Genomic DNA, 21,911 nt, shown 5'->3' with positions numbered 1-21,911 from the left:
AATTAATTCAATATAGCCTTGGCATTTTTTACATTTACAGCAACAGACCATGGCAGGTAACACCTTGAAACAAAGCAACACAAATCTAGGAACAATTAGTAGTCATTTTTACTGTATACAAAATACTGTGTAGATACATAAATAAGTCTTTTTGAGCTTTTGTTATATACAGTGGCAATGTAATAGATTAGCATTGAGCTATCTCACTAATAAATAATACTAACACAGGTACAGTATTACCTTATCAGACTGTAGTAATGGTAAGTTTTATCAAAGGAGAGAGTAAAATTAGGAGGGACTCAGACACAAGAATGGGTTGTGTATAGCTGGCACATTAGAAATTCCAAATAACAATTTTTTTCTCATTTTTTCCTTCCATTACTGGCATGTTTTATTTATACAACCCAGCCTTGTAGAAAAAAATGCAGGTAATTTTTTTTTTTTCTTCTTTAAACAGGGTGAATGGCTGAAGGGGTCAACAAAGATATAGGGCCTTCATCAACTAAAATATTTACACAAAATTTACGGGTGCTAATGTATTGAAAACAGACAACAATAAATAATCATTAAAATCTAGTCATTGTTGTAGTGCAGGCATCAGAGTTGGGTTTGGCTGTGGAATGTTGGTAATCATATGTATTCAGCTGGTCAGTTTTTGTTTCTTCCTCATGACTCCACCTCTGTTTCCATTGGTAACCCTCTCTGGCTGTTAGCAGATGTCTGTAATGGCACAAAGAACTATGAAACCTCAGCAGATAATGAATAGCATATCAGGTATGTAGAATTTTATAAAACAGGATTTGTGTGTGTAGACATTAAGATTCTTGTTGATGTTTAGTGAACAAAGAGAACCTTTGTTAAGAAATGATTTCATAGCAATACATGTTCAAACTAAATCAGTGTATGCACTCTCATCCTCTTGTTACTGAAACAGAGGAATATCAGCTAATAACAGTTACATGAATGGTAATTTAGAGTTCACAACAAAAGTTTAATGGCTAAAGAGTTAATAAAATTGTTAGTTTTCTAAGGGTTCATACAATTGTTGGTTTTTTAAAGGATTCCTAAAATTGTTAGTTTTTAAAGGGTTCATAAATAGTTTTTTTTAGGGTTCATAAAATAGTTTTTTAGAGGGTTTATAAAATTGTTCGTTTTTTAAAGAGGTCATAAAATTGCTTGTTTTCTAAAGGGTTCATAAAATAGTTAATTTTTAAAGGGTTCATAAATAGTTTTTTTTAAAGTTTCATAAAATAGTTTTTTTAGAGGATTCATAAAATTGTTAGTTTTTTTTAAAGATAGTTTTTAAAAGGGTTCATAAAATTGTTAGTTTTCTAAAGGGTTCATAAATAGTTTTTTAGAGGGTTTATAAAATTGTTAGTTTTTTAAAGAATTCATGAATAGTTTTTTAGAGAGTTTATAAAATTGTTAGTTTTTTAAAGAGTTCATAAAATTGTTTGTTTTCTAAAGGGTTCATAAAATAGTTAATTTTTAAAGGGTTCATAAATAGTATTTTTTAAAGGGTTCATAAAATAGTTTTTTTAGAGGATTCATAAAATTGTTAGTTTTTTAAAGAGTTCATAAAATTGTTAGTTTTTAAAAGGGTTCATAAAAATGTTTGTTTTCTAAAGGGTTCATAAATAGATTTTTAGAGGGTTAATAAAATTGTTAGTTTTTTTAAGGGTTCATAAAAATTGTTTTTTAAATTGTTTATAAAATTGTTAATTTTCTAAAGAATTAATAAAATTGCTAGTTTTCTGAAGAGTTCATTAACTTACTAGTTTTATTAAATTATTTCAAGGAAATCAAAATTAATATTTGATCTAACTAATATCAGGTGAATTGACAAAAAACATTTTAGATGGAAACTTGACCTGTGTGCTACTTTCTGTTATATTTTAGCAATAGAAAAGAAAATGCTTAACATCAGGTCAATATCTTCAAACCAATCAACAAAACAACCATACATACAATTCAGATGTATTACCATGGTATCTGGAAAGGTCTCTTGTCTGGTCATTGAGGATACTTGTGGTAGCACAGATGTTGATTGAACTGTCTGAGAACTGTCCTCTGGACCAGGTTGTTGCTGCTGAATGTACCGTTCAACCAACCAGGCAGGTCCCTGGTTGTGAAAATTTTGACTTAGCTCAAATAAATTCACAACAGGAACTTTCTAAACATTAGTTAAGGAATGACTTAATGAAGAAAGAAAACATATTTGACAGAAAAGCCCCAACATTGACAAGAATAACATTGTTAAAAGCTATAGACACAATTATGATTTTATAACAACCAAAGCAGTGGTGACAACAGTCTTCACATTTTTGGCCCTTAACATACCAAAGAAGATTCTTTTTATCAGTCAAGTCAGTGGCCACATTGCTAAGGATACTAAAAAGAATTTGATTTCCTTTTAACTAGTCTACAGTGCAAGAGAATTACTTTTAGTTTATGATTTTTTAACAACTAAGCATCTGTAAAGTATAACATTTTTTAACCTATGTAACCATCTTTTTAATGTGTCCCTATACTAAAGGATACATTCAGTGGTAAGGGAGGCAACTGGAACACTGAAGGGGGCTGTGTCAGGCGAACTTCAGAAGCTCCTGTAAAAATAATTAAAAACATGAACCAAGGGAACAATGATATTCATTTCTATTATTGAACATACATTTTTCTTCTGAATGTGTCAACTAAAAGTGACTTCTCGACTTAGAACTAAATGTTACTTAACTAAATGTTACTTAATCAGCTTACAAACTATTCTCTTCTGACCAACCTGTGGGATGAAAATATTGATGAGCTCTGGGGTTGTAGATGTTGCCTCTCTTATAAGGCATGAACAAAGCAGGTAGACTTACATCTGTTCAGGAAGGAAATAGTAAACTGACATCAAATGTTGGTATGTTGTTGACAAAACAAATATAGTGACAGAGAGCATGTATGTTATAGAAACAAACTAGATGACAAGAGTCTGGAAACAGATGTTTTAAAATTGTGTTTAAATCTATGGTTGAAATAAAATTAAGTAAACTGGGGTGACACTGGCAAATGTGACAAGTTACCTTTGAGGGCGTCATAAATTTGTTCTTCATGTTTGCTCAATTTGTGTTGCCCTGCCAGTTTCTTCTCCAGATTGTCTTTAATGTCCTTGAGAGTCTTAGCATTCAGTTCATCTTTATGTTGTTTGCTTTCCTCTTCCCACAGGCGAAGTCTCTGGAAGAACTGTGCAGAGAAGAACATGTGTTCATACTTACTACTAGCTACACAATGTTCTGCTTGTACACTATATCACTATAAAGTTAGTGTGAATCAAATTTAGCCCTAAAATATTTTATACTGGTATTGATTTTTTTCATTGGTTCTTGGCTGTAATGTTTTTTTTAGGTTAAAAAAAAAAAAAGAAATATAACCAATTATACTTTTCTCAAAGTTTTCATTTTAATAAATATATTATCAGAGGACTTGTAATGGTGTTAATTCAAAATTGTTTAAACTTACATCTTGAGGTAAATTCTCTCCCCATTTAGGTAGAGGTCTGCCAACTCTGAAATTCTTTGGTTTGGCTGTAGTGGGGGGAACAACTCTGTTTCAACAGAAAAAAATTCTTGTTAGTTTACAAAGTCTTTGATATTCCTTCAGAAATAAAGATTATTACATCCTAGCCCAAACCATTAGCAGGATGGCTGAGGATGGAGGCAGGCTGGGTTCAAACTTAGGATCATGGAGATATAAAGTCTGAACTGCTCACCACAGACAATTATCAGACTATGAAGCCATGTTGACCTCACACATATTCGGAAGTCAAATTTGTTCAATGTATTTATTTGATCTGACAAAGTGAAACTAATCTTTTGTTCCCTATTAAGGACATAATATCATCAAACTTCTGAAAACTCTTTAAAGAGACAGACACATAAATGAATATTTGCTGCTAATAAGTGTGACTTGACGAGTAGTAACTAAATTCAGAAACAGTTTAGGATAGAAGATTAAAAAGTAAAGCAGTTATAATCCACTAAACCATCATTTACAAATTTTAAAAAAAACTTTAAAAACTCATATATAATTATAGAATAAATTTCTTTATCCATGTGATTTAAAAAGGTTATGCTTTAGAGAGACAAAAAGTTGTCAAGCTTTTGATGAAGGCAATGATCTAACCATGGTGGAAAGATGACACAAAATGATATTGCATTTTTACCTACAGAAGTCATAAAAAAATGAAAAGTTGATTGTGATTTGCATATCATCTAATGGTCCTCCTCTATGTGAGATGAATAAAATCAATTATGACTTACTTTTTCATCAAAGTTGTGTTATTTTGTAGGTTTGACTGCACATTGGGTTGTCCTTCCCTGTTTGATTGATGAGTTACCTGATTGTCATTTGATGGTGTGCTATGTTTGGAGACACTTCTCTGAGACAAGACAGATGAAGGTCTCTGCTGATGAAGAGACAGGTGAGAGGAGCCAGATATTGGCCTGTGCTGAGACGATGCTGGATGCAGCCTTGCAGAGCCAGGTTTTTGTGAATAAGCTGCCAGTTGAGAAAGTCTGTCATTATCTGTCTGTACTGTATCCAAAGTGTTCAGAAGGTCTTGTATGCGTCTCCTTTTTAAAGAAACAAAAAAAAGAAACTAAGATGAATATGTTACTAGGGTTTTCAAATTCCTAATTGTAATTTTTTTTAAAGGCTTAAATTTTTATGGATGTATTTTAGTGTTAATATGTGTTTAATCTGGACTACACTATCTCTCTGCTTATATTATCTTATTTTATAAATGACAGATCTTCAAAAAGTAGATGATGCTATAAACAATACTAGCTGAGAAGAGTTAGGACTAGTTTCTCACTCACTCATATTCTTCTTGTAGATACATCATTTCCTCTTGGTGTCTCTCAATCACTCTATCCATCTCAGAGCGTGGTCTAGTTTCAGTCTAAAAAAGGTATTAAATCTTTGCTAATACTTGTGCTGTTAACTTGTTATAAATCTCAAACAGATAAGCAAAAGTAAGTATAAGTAAGAGTAGTAATTAATGTTTCTTATTTCAAGTTTCAATAATATTTTGTTAAGATAATGACAGTTAAAGCCTTTCAATATAGTCTATTTGCTGTCCACGTACATATGAAATTTGGTTTTCTGTTTCAAGTTTAATAGCTAATTTAAAAAGATTAGTTCATTAGGTTAGCACACACAATACAACACAAATACTATTTAGTTTATATATTTCTTACACTCATTATAGTTAAAGAAAAATATTATCTACACACCATTATATATTCAAAACTTCATTAAATGATTTCTAACTTTAAAAACTAGTGAACACAAACTTTTGTTTTCCTTGTCTAAAAGATCAATAAAAGTAGAGTATTAAGCAAAAGTCAAATTGTGTAAAACTATGGAACAAATTTCTAAACCCAACAACACATTTTTTGTAAAATTTAAATCATTTATATTTCAAGGCAAAAAATTATTATCTGGCAAAAAAAACTTATGAGGTTTTAGATTAATTTAGTTCTATTGTAGAGCCTGTTAATTGGTAAGAATTAGTTCACTCATCAAACAAATCAAATCATTAAGAAATATTTTTAAAGTTTACTAATTATACACACATCAGCCATGACAGATTTATCTTCTGATTCTATCTCTTTAAGCTGAGGAAGTAAATCCAAACATTTTAATACCTGAATCCTGAAGTTAAGAATATTTTTTAAGCAAAAGAAACTTAGAGAACATGTAACAGTACAACAACAACAACATATAACAAATATTTCATGGTGGCTCATCACAGGTATCAGATTAATAAATACATAATCATAAATTTCTCTAAAGTTCAATAATTGCTAGTTGGCAATGTTCACTTTCTTTTTCTATCTTTCAATTCCATTTAGTAATGTTTGCTGAGTCAGTACTTCAACTTATGTAGGACTACCTGTAGTATCATACCTCTGCAGTTTCTGGTGAGAAAGATAATGCTGAAAGAGCCTTGTCAGTCATGTCTTTGTGCAGGTCCTCTTTAGTGGTGACACTTAGGTCAATGCCAGTCAAATCATAGACCAGGTCATACACTCCCAGTGTACCTGGTTGTAAATATTTAAAAAAAAATTTTGTCAAGGTCAATTGAAATTTCATAGTTGACTAGCTGTACATATAGGCCAAAAACTTAAGTTTTAAAAAATATAGATTAAAAGTTCAGTTACTTAATCATTAGATAAATGAAGTCATTATTACAAAATAAAATTCTACCATTTGAAGAAAACTATATAATATGTGGTTGGCATTATAAGTTAAACTCAAGCTAAACAGCCTTTTAAACAATACATCTTTTTCTGGATAGTTATTTCAATAATTTTCATGATACAAATCTAAAATTGTTCTTTACAAATTTTTTTTACATTTTAAATACATGTTTATTGAGAAATAATGACTTCAAAATCAGAATTATGCCAGCATAGTGTATTAAAGACTAAAGACAGGTTTCCAAATTAATTTCTCTAATTAAATCTATAACTTTGGAGCAGTCAGCTCTGAAAGTTAATTTGTTTTAATTTAGTTTTAAGAATATCAATGGGAGGATGATATATATAAAGTTAAAATAAAGATTAATTAAATGTATTAGAATACAAAGAGTTTTGAACATAAACATAGATGCAATTACTAAACATATGAAGTTTGAGCATAGTTCAGATTTTTCAAACAAAAATAGAGGAATGTCTTACTATAACACAATAACACAGTTCTAAATTACTCACCACACTGACGGTTGAAGTGTTTTGGTCTGACACGTTTGCCCCAGTACATGAGGAGGGGCAGTGTCCCACTTGGCGCCTGGACAGAGTCTGATTTGCCAATATGCAGAGAGTAAAGTGGGTAGGGAAGAGGCTCACTTGTCTTGACCAGATCTTCTTTGGGGGTAGAGGTGCCTGGACCCTCATCTTCTGATACAATGGGGATGTCCATAGAGTCTGAAAGAGACTCTTCATCCATGCTTGGGGCTTGACTTCATGTGAAAATTTAGATAAATATTGTCAAGATAAATATTTCTTCAACACTGACTGAAGGGTTCAAAATGAAGAGGTTCATTCAAATGTGGAAAAAACTTTCAATGAAAAAAACAGAAATAAAACTTTATTAAATGAAAAGAACTTTTTTTTAGTTGATTATTAACCTTTAAATAATACATACCGGTATTTAAAAAATAATTTTGCTAAGAGTTTTAATTAATTTTAATTAAATTGAATGAAAAACTAACTTTGATGGATTTCTATTGGTTTACCTTAGTGATGAGTTGGATCTAGCTCTCATTCCTGCCACATTGTCATCACCATGTGGAGGTGTAAGGTAGACAGTCTCCAATTGCTGTACAAGAAAGAGCGAGCTTTACAGGAATAATCAATGTGACTACCATTTAAAGTCAGTAGTAAGTATCAAGATAGCCATACATAAATCAAGGCCACATTTGAAATAAAATTAGTTCCTACACTATAAAAGAAGTTAAGTAATTATAATATGAATCCCAGCAGACAGTTGTAAACTGCAAATTTACTTCACACACAACTGACCTTTGTTTTAATTTCCTGAAAGTCAATGGTAGATATTGCTATTATTTCCTCAAATTTGCCCCAATGTACAGCTAGTCTTATATTATCAGGCTCTGGGTCTGGCTGTGAACCAAACTGTAAAACACCTTCTTGTATTTCATCAGGCATTCTGAACTCAAACTCAAAAAATCTAAAGAAAGTATTTTCAAGAATTAGAACAGGTTTAATAAGTCTGATACATGCTGTTACTTTAGATTCTAATAAGAAATTTAACTAATTTGACAACTTTCCCTTAAAATATAGTGGAGTCCAGAATATAAACTGTTATAAACAAAAGTTCTGCCTAATTTGAATCTGCTTCATTGTTTTATTAATGCAAGTTTAATGCAGTGCCTAATAATATGAATAAAAAGTCTAAAATTTTATGCCATTTTCACACAGCCATAAACAAACAGCAGTCTCCATAGTGCTGTTTTTGATCCACTTTTAACTTGGCATTGTGTTTGTGCATGCAGACTAGGGCCTACCCTCACTTCCATTTCTTGATGACCAAACAAAAGCACAGTGTTGTAATCACTCAGCTGACTAATCACTAATCACACTGAACACACTTTTCTGTTTACTTTGGGACATTGCCATTGCTACAATTTGCTTTATATCTATTTTTAAAGTTTTAAACAGAATGGCATCAAGTCCAAACATTGGAAACGAAAATAAAAATTTTCAAATATAAAGTACAGAACAAAATACCCTCACATTTGAAGACTTTACTAACAAGGGATGTAACTTAGTAGGATATCCATTTTGTTTAAATCTTATTTAGATGTTTGCAGTTTTTCAAAAGGTTAGCAATTTATTGTTTTTAACAGGTCATATATAATTTTTATGAAAATGAATTTGATGCTTTTTACCATCGCTATATTAATACCTTTAACTGGCATCATCCTGTGCATGCTACCCTGCCTAAAAGTGGCGACCGGGTGGAAACGATCGTAAGAGGAAACGATTAGGCTAAAGGGTAGCAAAACAAGACTCCAGTGGGGGTGCCTAAGGGGATGCAAGAGCCTCCTCGTTGCACTGTGCGGAGTTGTAAAAAAGCTCCCATAACCTTGTCACAATCCAGGCGCTGTTCCTCAAGGGGCCATTACATAAATGGCGTGTCCCGCACAGTTAGCCTGGTATAGAAAAGGAAAATGGCGGGGGTCTTAGTGTACGCCGTCTCTTGCCGCGAGTCTGACCCACCCGTCAGACAGAACAGTGTACACTGTTCTTATTCAGGCCCGTGAGAGGGAGCTCTTGTTCACTTTTGCTGGCCTAGAGTTACAAGAGCCGAAGGCTCAACTCTACCTGACAGTTTAAGAAGAAGAACTGGCATCATACTAGTAACAACATCATCATTTTACTTTTCACAACTTTCCGGCATGTTCTATAATTTTTCCATCTTAAGTAGCATTAGCACCAAATGTGTATGCTTAGAATAAGATTTGGTAAGAATGGCTTTACTAGCAATATATTTATGGTTTCTTGTACAAACCACAAACTAACTTACTTTTTCTTTTTGCTTTTGGAGTCTTTCTCATTTGGTGAGGCAGCTGAAGCTTTCAAAAAAATATATTGAATATACTAGTTCAATGTGATGTTGAATTACATTCATGTTGAGTTTAACATTTTTGATAGTGGTTAATTAAAAAAAGAGAACAGAATTTTTAGCATGTCAATTTTACCTTCAGTTTTGTAAAAAAAATATTTTAGTGCTAGCTAGTCATGAATAGAAATGGATTTAAACCTTATATGAAGTTATATGTATCACCTTGATCACCTTATATGTATCACCTTGTTCTCCATAAAACAAGCATTTGAAAGTTTTATTTTACCCTATTAATATGTTCTAAACAAATATTATTACCCTAGTATTATAAAATACTATTTACTCTTTTAGTGACTCTCTATCATCTCTTTATGTCACAAAGCAAATATGGATAATTTCATAGAAATATGAATATTTGGGCATTAGCCATGGTCAAAACAATGATGTCCACACAGCAGCTCCCACCTCTCCATGTAACCGATGTGTCCAAAGAAACAGCAAGTGCTGATACAGTTTGGAATCAGCAGCTTGGCTGTATAAGGTATTTATATATTATTACAAACCTTTTTTTCTACGAATATAGCTTTACTGATGCGTAAGAAGAAAACAATTATTGCCCTTATATGTTAGTAAAATTGCCAAAGACATGTGACTCTTCATTCATACGTTTTCTTTTTTTCTTTAGTTGTATGAGTAAAAAAAAATGTTAATTACAGAAACTAATATCTTGACCTCTTTCAGTGTGGCAGAGGATGACAACAGTTGTTATAATTAGTTTGTCATGGTAATGATTCTTTAAATCCAACCAGGCACCCTGGCTTTTGATTTAGTAAAAAAAAGGTTAAATTCCCCGTTCAGACTTTACAATCTATGGGGCAGATGATGTAAAGGTCATCTGTTCCTGTGGTCTATGGTTAATGAATGTGTCATGTGGCCAGCACAACGACCAACCGCCTTTACTTTTTCCCAGCACCCATTAGGTACCCATTAGAGCTGGGTGGACTCAGAGGCGAGCAAAGATCCCAAAATTGAAAATCCCAGTCTTCACCAGGATTTGAACCCGGGACCCTGGGTTCAGAAGCCAATCGCTTTACCCCTCAGCCACAGTGCCTCCTGTCCTTTTATTTAACTGCTAAATAATTACTTCACTGAGTCTTAAACTTCTGAGATATGCTTTGCTTTGAATTCTGCTCTCTAAACCTTATTTCCAGACCTCAAATGAACTTAAGACATTCCTTTTACCTCCAGACCTGAGCCTCTCTTCTCCTTTCCTTGCTGCTTGAGGACGCCTGCTGATTGGTCCATCAGTTACATCCTCTATCTAAAGAAACAATTTAGGCCCTATCTCAAACATTACAAAGAAAAAAAAAATGAGAAACTGAAATATAAAACTCTTTTTCAACTATTGAGAGTTAGTTGTATCCTAATAAGGTTAAACCTTTTCTGCACTCAGTTCTTCTTTCATTTTGAAGTTTAAAACAATTCATCTATTTTGAAATTTAATTTTACCAATAATTACAAGTATTTTTAACATTGACATTTAAGATAAAAATTTAAAAAATCTTTTTCTTAAATTCAAACTAACTTACTTCCTCATCTAATTGAGTGAACACTGGAGTTTTATGCATCTTTCCATTGAAAGATATTGAGCATTTCAGTTCTGGGTGTTTGAATCCTTCAGGATTAAAAACTCTAATGAACAAGGATCTATCATAATCTGGTTCATTAGTCCAGGTGGAAGTTTCTTGCATAGGTGGGCGAGATGGTGCTAATGTTTCTTCAAATCTCACTTTCTACAAAATTTAGACCATAATAAAGATAATAATTAGTTCAAAAATAAAAAGAGTATATTAATGTTTTTTTATATAGATCTAAAAACATAAATTAAAGATATCAAGTTATACCAGTGATAGTGTAATTTCGCTACTTTTCATGGTCATCAATATGAACATAACAATATATAAGTAAATTTTTTTAAAATCAAATTTAAAGTAATGTTCTATACATTATTTATACTACAGTAGTAAATTTTAAATATACATTTTAGTATTTACTCTCAATAAACACAAGGTTCTGACAATGTGCATACCTTTGGAGAAGAGGATGATCTTTCACTTTGAAGTTGAGATTCTTCACTTTCTGTTTCTTCAGTTTCATGGCTGACAAGAGACTCAGCTCCTAAAAGTTGTTTTTTAATATACAAAAGTATTCATTCACTTCACCCTCACTATTGAGCAGATTCCAAGTCAATTTAGTTGTTCCTAAAGTTTCTAATGGAAAGTGTTTTACATTTACCTGAGACTTGATACATTGAAAACAAGCTTTTTTGTTTTTTACTGATTCTGTTTTTAAATATATTTTATTTTTGTATTGCATCAAATTGTTATTCAAACAAATACATTTTCTTAGCTAAAAATTTAACAGAAAAAGCAAATTTCATTTATCATTATAAAAAATTTAATGAAAATAATTCAATTAATAAACAAAATTATATGGCCTCCTTCAAAAGGGAAGCAACTACGGATCATCTCATAAAAATAAGATGAATGCCTGGGCATTAGCTATGGTTGGAAACATGTTGCCCCTACCAATACAGTTTGGGATCAGTGGCATTGCAGACTCAGCCACAGTGTAGCACTGTGCTGCAAAGCTGCCAAAAGGGTCACTGGCTCCTGATTTTTCCTCATGATTGACATGTTTGGGTATAGCTGCAAGGCAGCAGAGGTTTGAATTCAGGAGTTCCCTACTCCTAGGTGGATAGCCAGCCAAGGCCAACAAGCCCCTCCTACACAGTAATAAATTTGGTTAACGATAACACTTCTGCTACTTTACAATTTACACGGTCGAAAAGAACCTGCTTTGCTAAACCGGCTTTGTCTTGATGCATTCAAATACAAATATCCATTTAAATAACCACTGTACCTCCTACATCTGGTGTTTCCTCTTCATCCTTCTCCTCCTCTTCCTCCTCCTGCACATTTTCCAGTTCAGTTTTGTGTGTATCTTCTTTTTCCTCTCCAACCAAAGTTTGTTCTGAATTGACTTCGTCTTCAGATTCTGATTCTGATGACTCCAAGCTCTGTGTGTAGGCCTGAAAATGAAATGAATTGAAATATTGCAGGAGCAGAACATTCAAACATGTATGGTTTATAGAGTAAAAGGAATGCTTTCCTGTTTCTTAAGCTAAGTATTTATGAGGATGATAACTGACCAGTACAATGAAACCCCCAAACCCTTTATTATTTTCTTGGTAAATTCCCTGTCTCTCCTGAAAGTGGCTAAACCTCAGACCTCTGCACAGATCTAGGTGACACCCAGTTCCTGTTATAGTTGGAAGTTCATCTGAATTTGAATAGTTAATAAAATAACTGGCAGAGAAATTAGTAAATTTGCTTAAGAAAGGGAAACAACACAGGTCATACATTCTATTTAACTAATATTGATTAACTTCACAGTTAAAACAACAAATATTGTTTAAATCCAATTTTAAAATATTTATTTATTACCTGGACATGCTCTAGGCCAAGTTTTGCTTTTTCTTTGATTGTATCTATTAGAAACTTCCAGCGTCTGCTATGTCCTCGAACACTAGTCATTTTTGAAAAAAGTTTCTCCCAGTTCATTATTCTTTTTTCTTTAGCCATTCTTTTAGACTGTAATAACAAAACGCATTCTGCTATACTTGAATAACAAGACATAATTTATGTCGTATGCCAAACTTCACTATATTTGTATACACAATATTACATAAAGGTTTAAGGGACGGATAAAGTCACATGTTTCAGTGTCCCAAACTACATTGTTATGTGGCAGAACATAATGATCAACTGCCTTTAGTTTTGCTAACTACCCAATGGAGCTTGGTGGAAATAAAAACATCCTCAAATTCTTAGTTAAAAGTCCAGAGCTTTGCCAGAACTCAGCCTAGAATCTCTGATACCAAACTTCTCGACCACATGTATTAAAGAGTTGTAACATGAAGTTCTTTGTATAAACTTACATGGGCATCTACAAGCTGCAAACGTTTTATTGCAATATTTAACTGTCTCTGTTTGCTGTCATAGTCTTCATGAAGTTTTTTGAGAGCAGCATTTTTCTCTTCCCAGGGAACAGCATACACACGGACTAGCCTGACTAGCTCTCCAACTGGCACCCCTAAATCACTGATACTGTTTGAACAAAGAAACAAGTTAGTATCTCATGTTTGAACAAAGAAACAAGTTAGTATCTCATGTTTGGAAAATAGGTTTTTAAAAAATGTAAATGAAGAAGGTACTGTTGGTAAAATTTATGAAAATTAAATCTCATGTTTTTATGACACAAATTTGGATTTACCAATCATTTTAAATAACATTAAAGAACTCATCTTCACAAAAAATAACCTTTCACTATTGACATCTGTCCCATGATTTTAAATTATCCAATCATTGGTAACTAATCTATTAACTCACCTTCTCAATAAATGACCACTCACTATTGCCATCTGCATTTGTAAAGTTGGTGGTAAGGAATATTGCAGCATTTTGTCTTTAAGATCGAGAAACTGAAATTATATTGAGTGCAAGGTTTAACTTTCAATGAAATCCTGTTTGTTGTTTAACTTTCATTTCATCTTATGTGGACATGTATCCAACTGGATTGCTGAAATCTTTTCTTTCATGTTAACATTATTCAAAATACGTAAACTAATAAAGTTTATATTTGTTAAAAATAATTTAGAATCTATCAAAAGATATTTTAAACATGATGATTATTAGCGAGGAAAAAATGAAAATATCCTAAAATAGTTTTATTAAAATACACTACATCATTAAAGCAATTATTTTTTTCTGTTGTCGTAATGTAATTATAGTGACTAATGGATTAATGCATGCTATTAACATCAATTTATTGAATTAGTTCAAATTTATGAATTTAAAAAAAATGGAAATGTTAATTCCTTATTGTTATTCACCATCTACCAAGAATTTATCTTCTTATATTATAAATTACAGACATTCCTTCAAAAAGGAAGATAATTACATCCTTAGTGTAGCCATGTGTCAATATAGTAGTACATGTTTAGTTAGAGACTTATACTCTGCTAAATCATTGGTTTTACCGGTGGGTTAAGACACCCTGTTAAATATGTTATACATATACCTCAACCTCATTCTAAAAATAAGCATGAATCAAGTTGGTATTTTTTTAATACATTTATTTTACCTCTCCCACACTTATGTTTTTCCTTCAACCATTTTGTGACCTATTTCCTTTATCATGTTTCATGTGAAAATGCTGTTTTAAAGAAAATGAGTCTGTAACTATTGACACATTTGAATCTAACTAGTAAAAATTGACTATCGGTGTTTGACAAAATATAAGCAGTCGTATGAAATTGTGATAGTGCAATAGTTTTGTCTTGCGTCTTTCATTAAGAAAACCCACATAAATTAATTGATTTAAAGCAAACTTTATTTTATTTTTTTTTGCCTGTAAGTTATATATTCCAATTACAGTCTTAGGATAACTGGTTGCTTACTATTATCCAAAGTGACAATCAAGTATTGCAATATTTCATGAAGAGAGGATGATAAGAAGTGAGCATAAGATAAATCAAAAATAGAAATTTATTTGAAATAATGCAACATAATGGTGAACATTGAGTCTGCAACTTTATAATTATAACAGCAAATGTATTTATGAAGCAATTAAAAAAGGGACTTTTGCAATACTAAATAGCAGTGAAAACACCAAATCTTGACTTACATAGCTGTTACACATTTCTAGCACAAAGGAGAAATAAAATGTCTTTACAATGATATACATATTTATTTATTTTTTTTTTTAAAAAAAGGATAGTTAAAGAAAATTATGGTATGTAAAATGGTGTAGCTGGTTTAGAGTGCTTGATCAGATTATTATAAATGGTAATAAAAATTTTTTCAAAGATACGTTTCAAATATTTTCTTCAAGTGTTAGGCACCTAGTTTATAGTATTAGTTATTTAGCGACACACCATAGAAGACGTATATTGAACGGGACTAGTGACGCTTGGAATATTTTGGGTTAGAGACTGGAAAATCAGTTAGCAATAGAATTCTCTAGGGTAAAGACGTGTTTATTTGACAGAGACTTTTACTGTGGCCTTTTCTTGGAATAAATATCTTATGAATTGTTCATCAGTGTTGACCACATCTCTTTGCTAGTTAAATTGATGTCTTGTTTATTCTGTACTGTTGATCAACTACATTGAATACACCCGAACAATAAAACTCAAACGTTTGCTGAGTAATTGATTGAAGTCTAACAATCATCTATAGTTGACCTCAAGGCAGTCTGAACAAGGCCATCACACAAGGCATATGTACAGCTGTACATCTTCCTCCAATAAGAGCTAAATTTGACTCATATTAAGTTGAATGATTAATATCTCGAGTGTATAACATTTTGTTATTACAGAAATTATATAACTTTTCATTGCATGCATACTGTCATGTGCGTGTGAAGTTTTCTTTTCGTGTTTAATAGTTGTGTTTTTATGTATAGGAAGTAGTTTATATTGAGCGTGTTTTGTTGTCATGCTTAGTTGTAGCAGAGAGAGCTTTTTAGCTGTAGAATCTAGTTACGCTACAGTTTCACTGTTTCCCAATTTTAATGGTATGTAAGTACATAGTTGTAGCAAGTAGATTGATGTTTCGATACAGGTGTCGTTAATTAAAAATGTGATGTAGCCGCATTGCTAGATCTAGATTTTCTTTTGTTTCAGGGTGTTAGGCTTAGGGCTATGAAGAATGTAGTCTTGAGTTTACCCTTTGTGCCGCGACTATTTCTAGAGTTGCATCATAGTATTCAAAGCTGCCGATCCATAGGGCCGAAATGGACTGTGCGTGTGTGAGGTGTGTTATTTGTATAATTACCAATGCAATATTTAAATATCCATGATTCATTGATTGGCATATGTTTGAAATATATTGTTTATTTATAATTAGCTTAATATTAAATATTGTTCTTGTTGAACAATTGTTCATTAGTTATTCACTGTTCAAATTAAATGACCATTTATTCACAGTTCAGTTATCATGCAACTTGATATTCTGTTGCTCGTTGGTTATTGCATTAGCCTGTTGAGGTGGAGAACCCGGTCAAGTTAGTAAACCCCTAGATAACTCGTAAAACCCGCCTTGACATGTACCTCTTGCAAAGATCCTTGTACAAGAGATATGGCACTGAGCACACCATCACAGAGAAAATCAAATTTGTTTGGCACTCCTTGTTTTTTTCCCATCTCTAGTCCATCACTAGTATCATCCTCATCAACATCTGTCTCTTCATTGGACTGAAAGTGTATAATATTCCTGGTAAATTCTTTAAAGTTGCATCAATACAAATAAAAATGTATACTTTTTCTTTATATTAAGAAACATAAAATTAAAAAAATGTTGACCAACTGAATAATTAGAACTTACATCATCAACTTCATCATCAGAATCTTCACTTTTTTCTTCTTCATCATCCTCTTCTGCTAGAATTCCTAAATTGTTTCTACCACCTATAAAATAAAGTAAGTATATACTTAAATCAAATGTCACTGTTTTTAGATTCAATTAAACTAGTTCTGTTAACTAGAAAAACTGCAGGTTTTATATTATTTTTAATGCTTTCCATTTTTTCTTGTAGGCCCATTTAATAGTCAATTCTGTGTTATCCTTAGCTCTTGATTCTATTTTACATATATATATATATATATATATATATATATATATATATATATATATATATATATATATATATATATATATATATATATATATATATATATATGCCTATATGAATTTTACCTAAGCTTTGCATTAAAATGTATATACTTTTGGTTAGAGTGTTGCAAGGTCATCAATCGTCACCAAGAAGTACATAGAAGCATATTTTATAAAGTTCTTTTTGTCTGAGTGTTCAAGTGTGAATGTTGTTCAGATTTGCATCTATATAGTTATTGTTATAGTAGTTGTATATATGCTGAGGTAGACATTTGTAGTCAAACTGAATTTCCATTTGTTAGAACCAATAAAAATTATCTTATCTATCTTCTTATGACATCAGGCACGGGACCTAATTAAAAAAAAACACTACATTTTCACATTTTGATCAAAAATTGCTTTTTTAGGAAAACCTGTTTGAAGCACTAGATCATAATAAGTTTGTAAAATACCAACAATGATTACATTGAACTAGATGTAGTATTAGTTAGTACTACTGTTTTAAATTAGAGTAAACACATTATACTGGCATATATCTAATTAAAAGTATTAAAATTAAAACATCTAGTCAATATAAATCTAGACCTACATGAGAAGCGTGGTCAAGAGGCTAAGAATGCTTGAACTTGGCTTGACTTAGCTACCTATGAGTATGAAGGGGGCTCAGGCTCGAGGTTTGACACCCAACTTGAGCAGTGTTGTGTTTACTGCAGAGCACCTAAAGCCTAAAGGCAGCATGGAAAACCTTCTCCCAAATACCCTTTCCCACTGGTCCACAAATGAGATTAGACTTGAGCGCTCTGAGCATGCTATAAGCATGAAAGTAGAGCTATAATTTATTTTACATTATTACATTACAGTGATTGTATCAAATTATTGAACTTTAGACTTTATCTTATCTTATCTTATATAATACAGACGTTACTTCAAAAAAGAAGATGATTACGTCCTACGCGTCATGCATTTAGTCATGCATATTAACCAATGACTTAAATTCTGCCAAGTCACTGGTTTTCCTGACTAGCTCAGGCAACCCATTCCATGCTCTAATAGCACTAGGGAAGAAGGAGTATTTGTACAAATTTGTCCTAGCATATGGGACGAGGAATGTGCCTTTATCTTTGTGTCTTTCAGAGTATTTTATTAAATTTTGTTTTTGTATTTGAAGATTATGGTTCAGTGTTTTATGTATGATTGCTACTTTACTTTTGAGCCTTCTGTCCTGAAGGCTTTCTAAATTTAGTGATTTTACTAAAGGTGTTACTCTAGTCAAATGTGAATATTCGTTTGTTATGAATCTCACTGCTCTATTTTGTGTCTGTTCCAGTTTCTTAATGTTTTCTTGAGTTGAGGGGTCCCAAACGGAGGATGCATATTCTATTATTGGCCTAACCAAGGTTAAGTAACATTTTAGTTTTATGTTCTTATTTGATTTATAGAAATTTCTTTTAATAAATCCTAATGCTTTGTTTGATTTTTTTGTAGTTTCATCAATATGTGGATTCCATGATAGTTTTTCATTTATTATAACACCTAGGTATTTTGCGTTTTTAGTCTGTGATACTGGTTTGCCATGAATAAGATAAGTGGAATTAATTTGTTTTAGTTTTTTTGTTACTCTTAACAACTGACATTTTTCTGGGTGGAAAGACATGCTCCAATTTGATTCCCATTTCTGTAATTCATCTAATTCTCTTTGTAAAATATCTGTGTCTTGTGTTGTTTTTATTGTTCTATATATTATGCAATCGTCTGCAAATAATCTGACTTTTGTTCCTGAACTAATGCAATTTGGTAAATCATTTATGTAAATTAAAAATAGTAGTGGACCCAAGACTGTACCTTGAGGTACACCTGAGTTTACTGTTATCGGTGTTGATTTAGAGCCATTTATTATTACAGTTTGTTCTCTCCCTATCAGAAAGTCTTTAATCCACTGATGCAGTGGACCATTAATGCCGAAATATTTTAATTTTTTAAGCAAACTATGGTGGTGAACTTTGTCAAAAGCCTTAGAAAAATCTAGTAAGATAGCATCTATTTGTTCACTATTATCTAAACCTTTTGAAAAATCATCAATTAGTCCTATTAGTTGTGTTTCACATGATCTATATTTCCTAAAGCCATGTTGGTATGGTGTGAGGACATTATGTTTGTCTAAGTGGTTTATGATGTTGCTACATATTATGTGTTCTAGGATTTTACATGTGATGCTGGTAAGTGATACTGGTCTGTAGTTCCCTGGGTCAGATTTTTCTCCTTTTTTAAATAGGGGGGTGACATTAGCTTCTTTCCAGTCCTTTGGTACTCTGCCCTGGTTAAGTGAAGCCTGAAAGAGTATTTTGAACACTGGGGCTAGCTCATTACTTAGTTCTTTGAGTAATCTAGCTGGAATACCATCAGGTCCAGAAGCTTTATTTGGTTTGGTGTTGGCTAATAGTTTTTGAATTCCATTTTCTTGTACTACTATATCTTCTATGTTGTCTACTTGGTTCAAATTCAGTAATATGTCTTTGTCTCCTGGGGCTGAGAATGCTGATGCAAAGTATTTGTTTAGAATGTTTGCTTTAGTTTCATTATCATTATGTATTATGTTATGTTCATCTTTTAATGGCGCTACGCCTGTTGTTTCCATTTTCTTAGACTTAATGTATGACCATAGGTTTTTGTTGTTATCTTTAGATATTACATTGTTTATGTATTCACTCTGCAGCTGTCTGCTTACTTTTTGGGTTAAGTGTTTAATTTTTATATACTTTTTGTAAACTCTTTCTGCATTAGTTTCTTTAAATTTTCTATATAGGTTTTCCTTCTGTTTACAAAGCTTCTTTAGTCTATTATTAAACCAGCATTTATTTATTTTGTTTGATGTGTATTTAGTTGGTATATGATTTTCTATTATGCTTTTAAGATGGTTTTTAATGAAATTCCAGAGGTCATCGACTGGTTGGTTAATGTCTTTTTCTAATAAGAATGTTTGTTGAAAGTTTAGTGCAGCTTGGTGTAGTTGTGTTAGGTTACATTTATTCCAGAGTAAGATTTTTCTTTTGGGTTTTGTATTGGCTACTGCTTTTATCTGACTGTGTATTTTTATGATCTCATAGTCTGATAGACCAGGGATAATTTCATAATCAACTACTAATCCAGGTCTGTTGGTTAAGAAGAGATCTAATGTGTTGTTTAATCTAGTTGGCTTTTTAATGATTTGATCTAAACTTAGGTTGTGTAAAGTTTCTATGAAAAGCTCATTTATGTCCTTAAGGTTTTGGTGTTTATCTATGGTTAGTGTTTTCCAATTTATATCAGGTAGGTTGAAATCACCCATAATCCAAAAAACTGCATTTTTATTTGTCTCTTTAAGTGTAGTAATCTGATTACATAGTTCCTGCATGTATTCTAAACTAGAATTTGGTGGTCTGTAAATGCTGCCTATTATTAGGGATGTTGAGGTGGTATTAATTTTACAAAATGTTGATTCTACATTTTTTGAGTTAGGTAAGGTAATTTCTTCTGCTATAAGAGTGTTTTTTATTGCTAAAAGAACTCCTCCATGATTATCAGCCCTATCTTTTCTAAAAATTTCATAATTACTATTGAAAATTTCTGCATTATAAATTTCAGGATGCAGCCAAGTTTCTGTTCCTGCAATTATGTCTGGTTTCTCACATTCTAATACAATTTCTAAGTCTGCTGTTTTGTTCCTAATGCTTTGAAAATTTATAACTAAGGTTTTAAGGTATTTTGGTATTACTTCTTTAGTAGGTTTGTTTAGTGAGGCTGTTGTATTAATTTTAGTAGATTTAGGTTTAACAGGAGTGGATCTGGCTAGTGGTTGGTGAGTTTGGTTCGGGATGGTGTTTAGGATGTTGTATGGGTTAGAAGTGTCCGCATCAAAGGAATCAAACAGTCCTGATGTAAACTGAGGTAACCCACACGGTACACAGTGCCATGATGCGTCTTTGTTGCCTAAGGCATAATACACAGGTGTATTCATATGGAGACATGATGCATGGTACCATTCATCGCAGGTGTCACATTGAATGGCTTTCTGTTTCAGGGTGCATATTTTTTTGCAGATGTTGCATCTATCTTTAGATCTAGGCCCTGGATTTGACTCTACATCTCCTGCCATTAATATTAACAGTGATAGGTATTTATTTCTGCTGTGTCTGATTGAGAACTTCCATTTGTGATGGGTAATCTTCTTTAATGTTATAGATGTGTATGTTAGGTTATTTTTGAAGTTGCATTGTTCTAAAGTGTGATGATTGATTATGACTGTTGTTTCCTTTTTAAGTTTAGTGTTGACAAAGGTAGATCTAGTTCTGTGTTCAGCTAGTGTGCATTTGGTGATTATTAGGATAAATAGCCAGAGCAATTTCATGATGACTGTTCTTGATTTTAGTTTTTAAAGGTAGCATTGACATCAGTGTTAGATCTAGATCTATTTTAAGTATTGGTTGCCCAGTTCTTTGTGAATGAAAACTGAAAAATATAACCAAGTGCTATATTCTAAAACATGATTTTATTGTTGCTGTTTTTATTTTATTTTAATTTTCATTTATTTTATTGTCACTTTGTGACTTTAGAAACAAATAGTCTCAATTTAGAGTCTAGATCTATATAAAATTGGCATGAAGTTTTTAATACTTCAATACTTACCCCTTTCCATTTTCCCCCTAGATTTTCAGATAATCAATAGCAGATACAGAGAAAGATCGTAGATCTAGATCCTCGATCTATGTATTTGTTTTTAAAGGCTAGATATCCGCCATGACACCGCCACTTTTGTTGTCAAGCTACTAGTCACGTGACAATAATATAAAATATAAATGTGGTCTTGATTGAAGAGAACAATTTTATTTATTCATAATTATTGATAACTTTGAACATCGACATTTCTAAATCTGGATTGTTGATTTTAGATCTAGATTTATATGGGGCTTAAGGGCTAATTTATAATTGTATGTGCTGGTACAGATCTAGATCTATGTAGGCCCTACGCATTCATCTCTGTGTTTGATTAGGCATAAGTCTGTC

At 32.1% G+C, this 21,911-nt stretch overlaps 1 protein-coding gene across 2 annotated transcripts; it reads right to left on the bottom strand.

The window, feature by feature from the left end:
- Positions 1-91: 91 nt before the first annotated feature.
- Positions 92-21,678, bottom strand: LOC106058693 (uncharacterized). Of its 2 annotated transcripts, XM_056033965.1 has the most exons (24): positions 21,534-21,678; positions 16,584-16,666; positions 16,310-16,453; positions 13,587-13,678; positions 13,136-13,304; positions 12,642-12,788; positions 12,058-12,226; positions 11,225-11,313; positions 10,725-10,928; positions 10,378-10,456; positions 9,097-9,145; positions 7,569-7,737; positions 7,283-7,365; positions 6,759-7,006; positions 5,953-6,086; positions 5,619-5,660; positions 4,860-4,942; positions 4,302-4,613; positions 3,502-3,586; positions 3,066-3,225; positions 2,780-2,863; positions 2,542-2,606; positions 1,985-2,173; positions 92-720 (listed from the first exon to the last, which is right to left on the bottom strand). In XM_056033965.1, exons 1-24 carry the CDS (start codon positions 21,541-21,543, stop codon positions 667-669), a joined length of 2,943 nt encoding a protein of 980 aa, XP_055889940.1. In that variant the 5' UTR covers positions 21,544-21,678; the 3' UTR covers positions 92-666. The 2 variants fall into 2 exon arrangements, with proteins under 2 accessions (XP_055889940.1, XP_055889941.1); XM_056033966.1 differs by lacking the exon at positions 5,619-5,660.
- Between the last annotated feature and the right edge of the window lie 233 nt (positions 21,679-21,911).

The sequence above is a fragment of the Biomphalaria glabrata genome, chromosome 6, assembly GCF_947242115.1.
Source record: "Biomphalaria glabrata chromosome 6, xgBioGlab47.1, whole genome shotgun sequence".
Taxonomy (NCBI): domain Eukaryota; kingdom Metazoa; phylum Mollusca; class Gastropoda; family Planorbidae; genus Biomphalaria; species Biomphalaria glabrata.
Note: the sequence above shows the minus strand (reverse complement) of the source record. Positions and strands in the feature narration are given on the sequence as shown.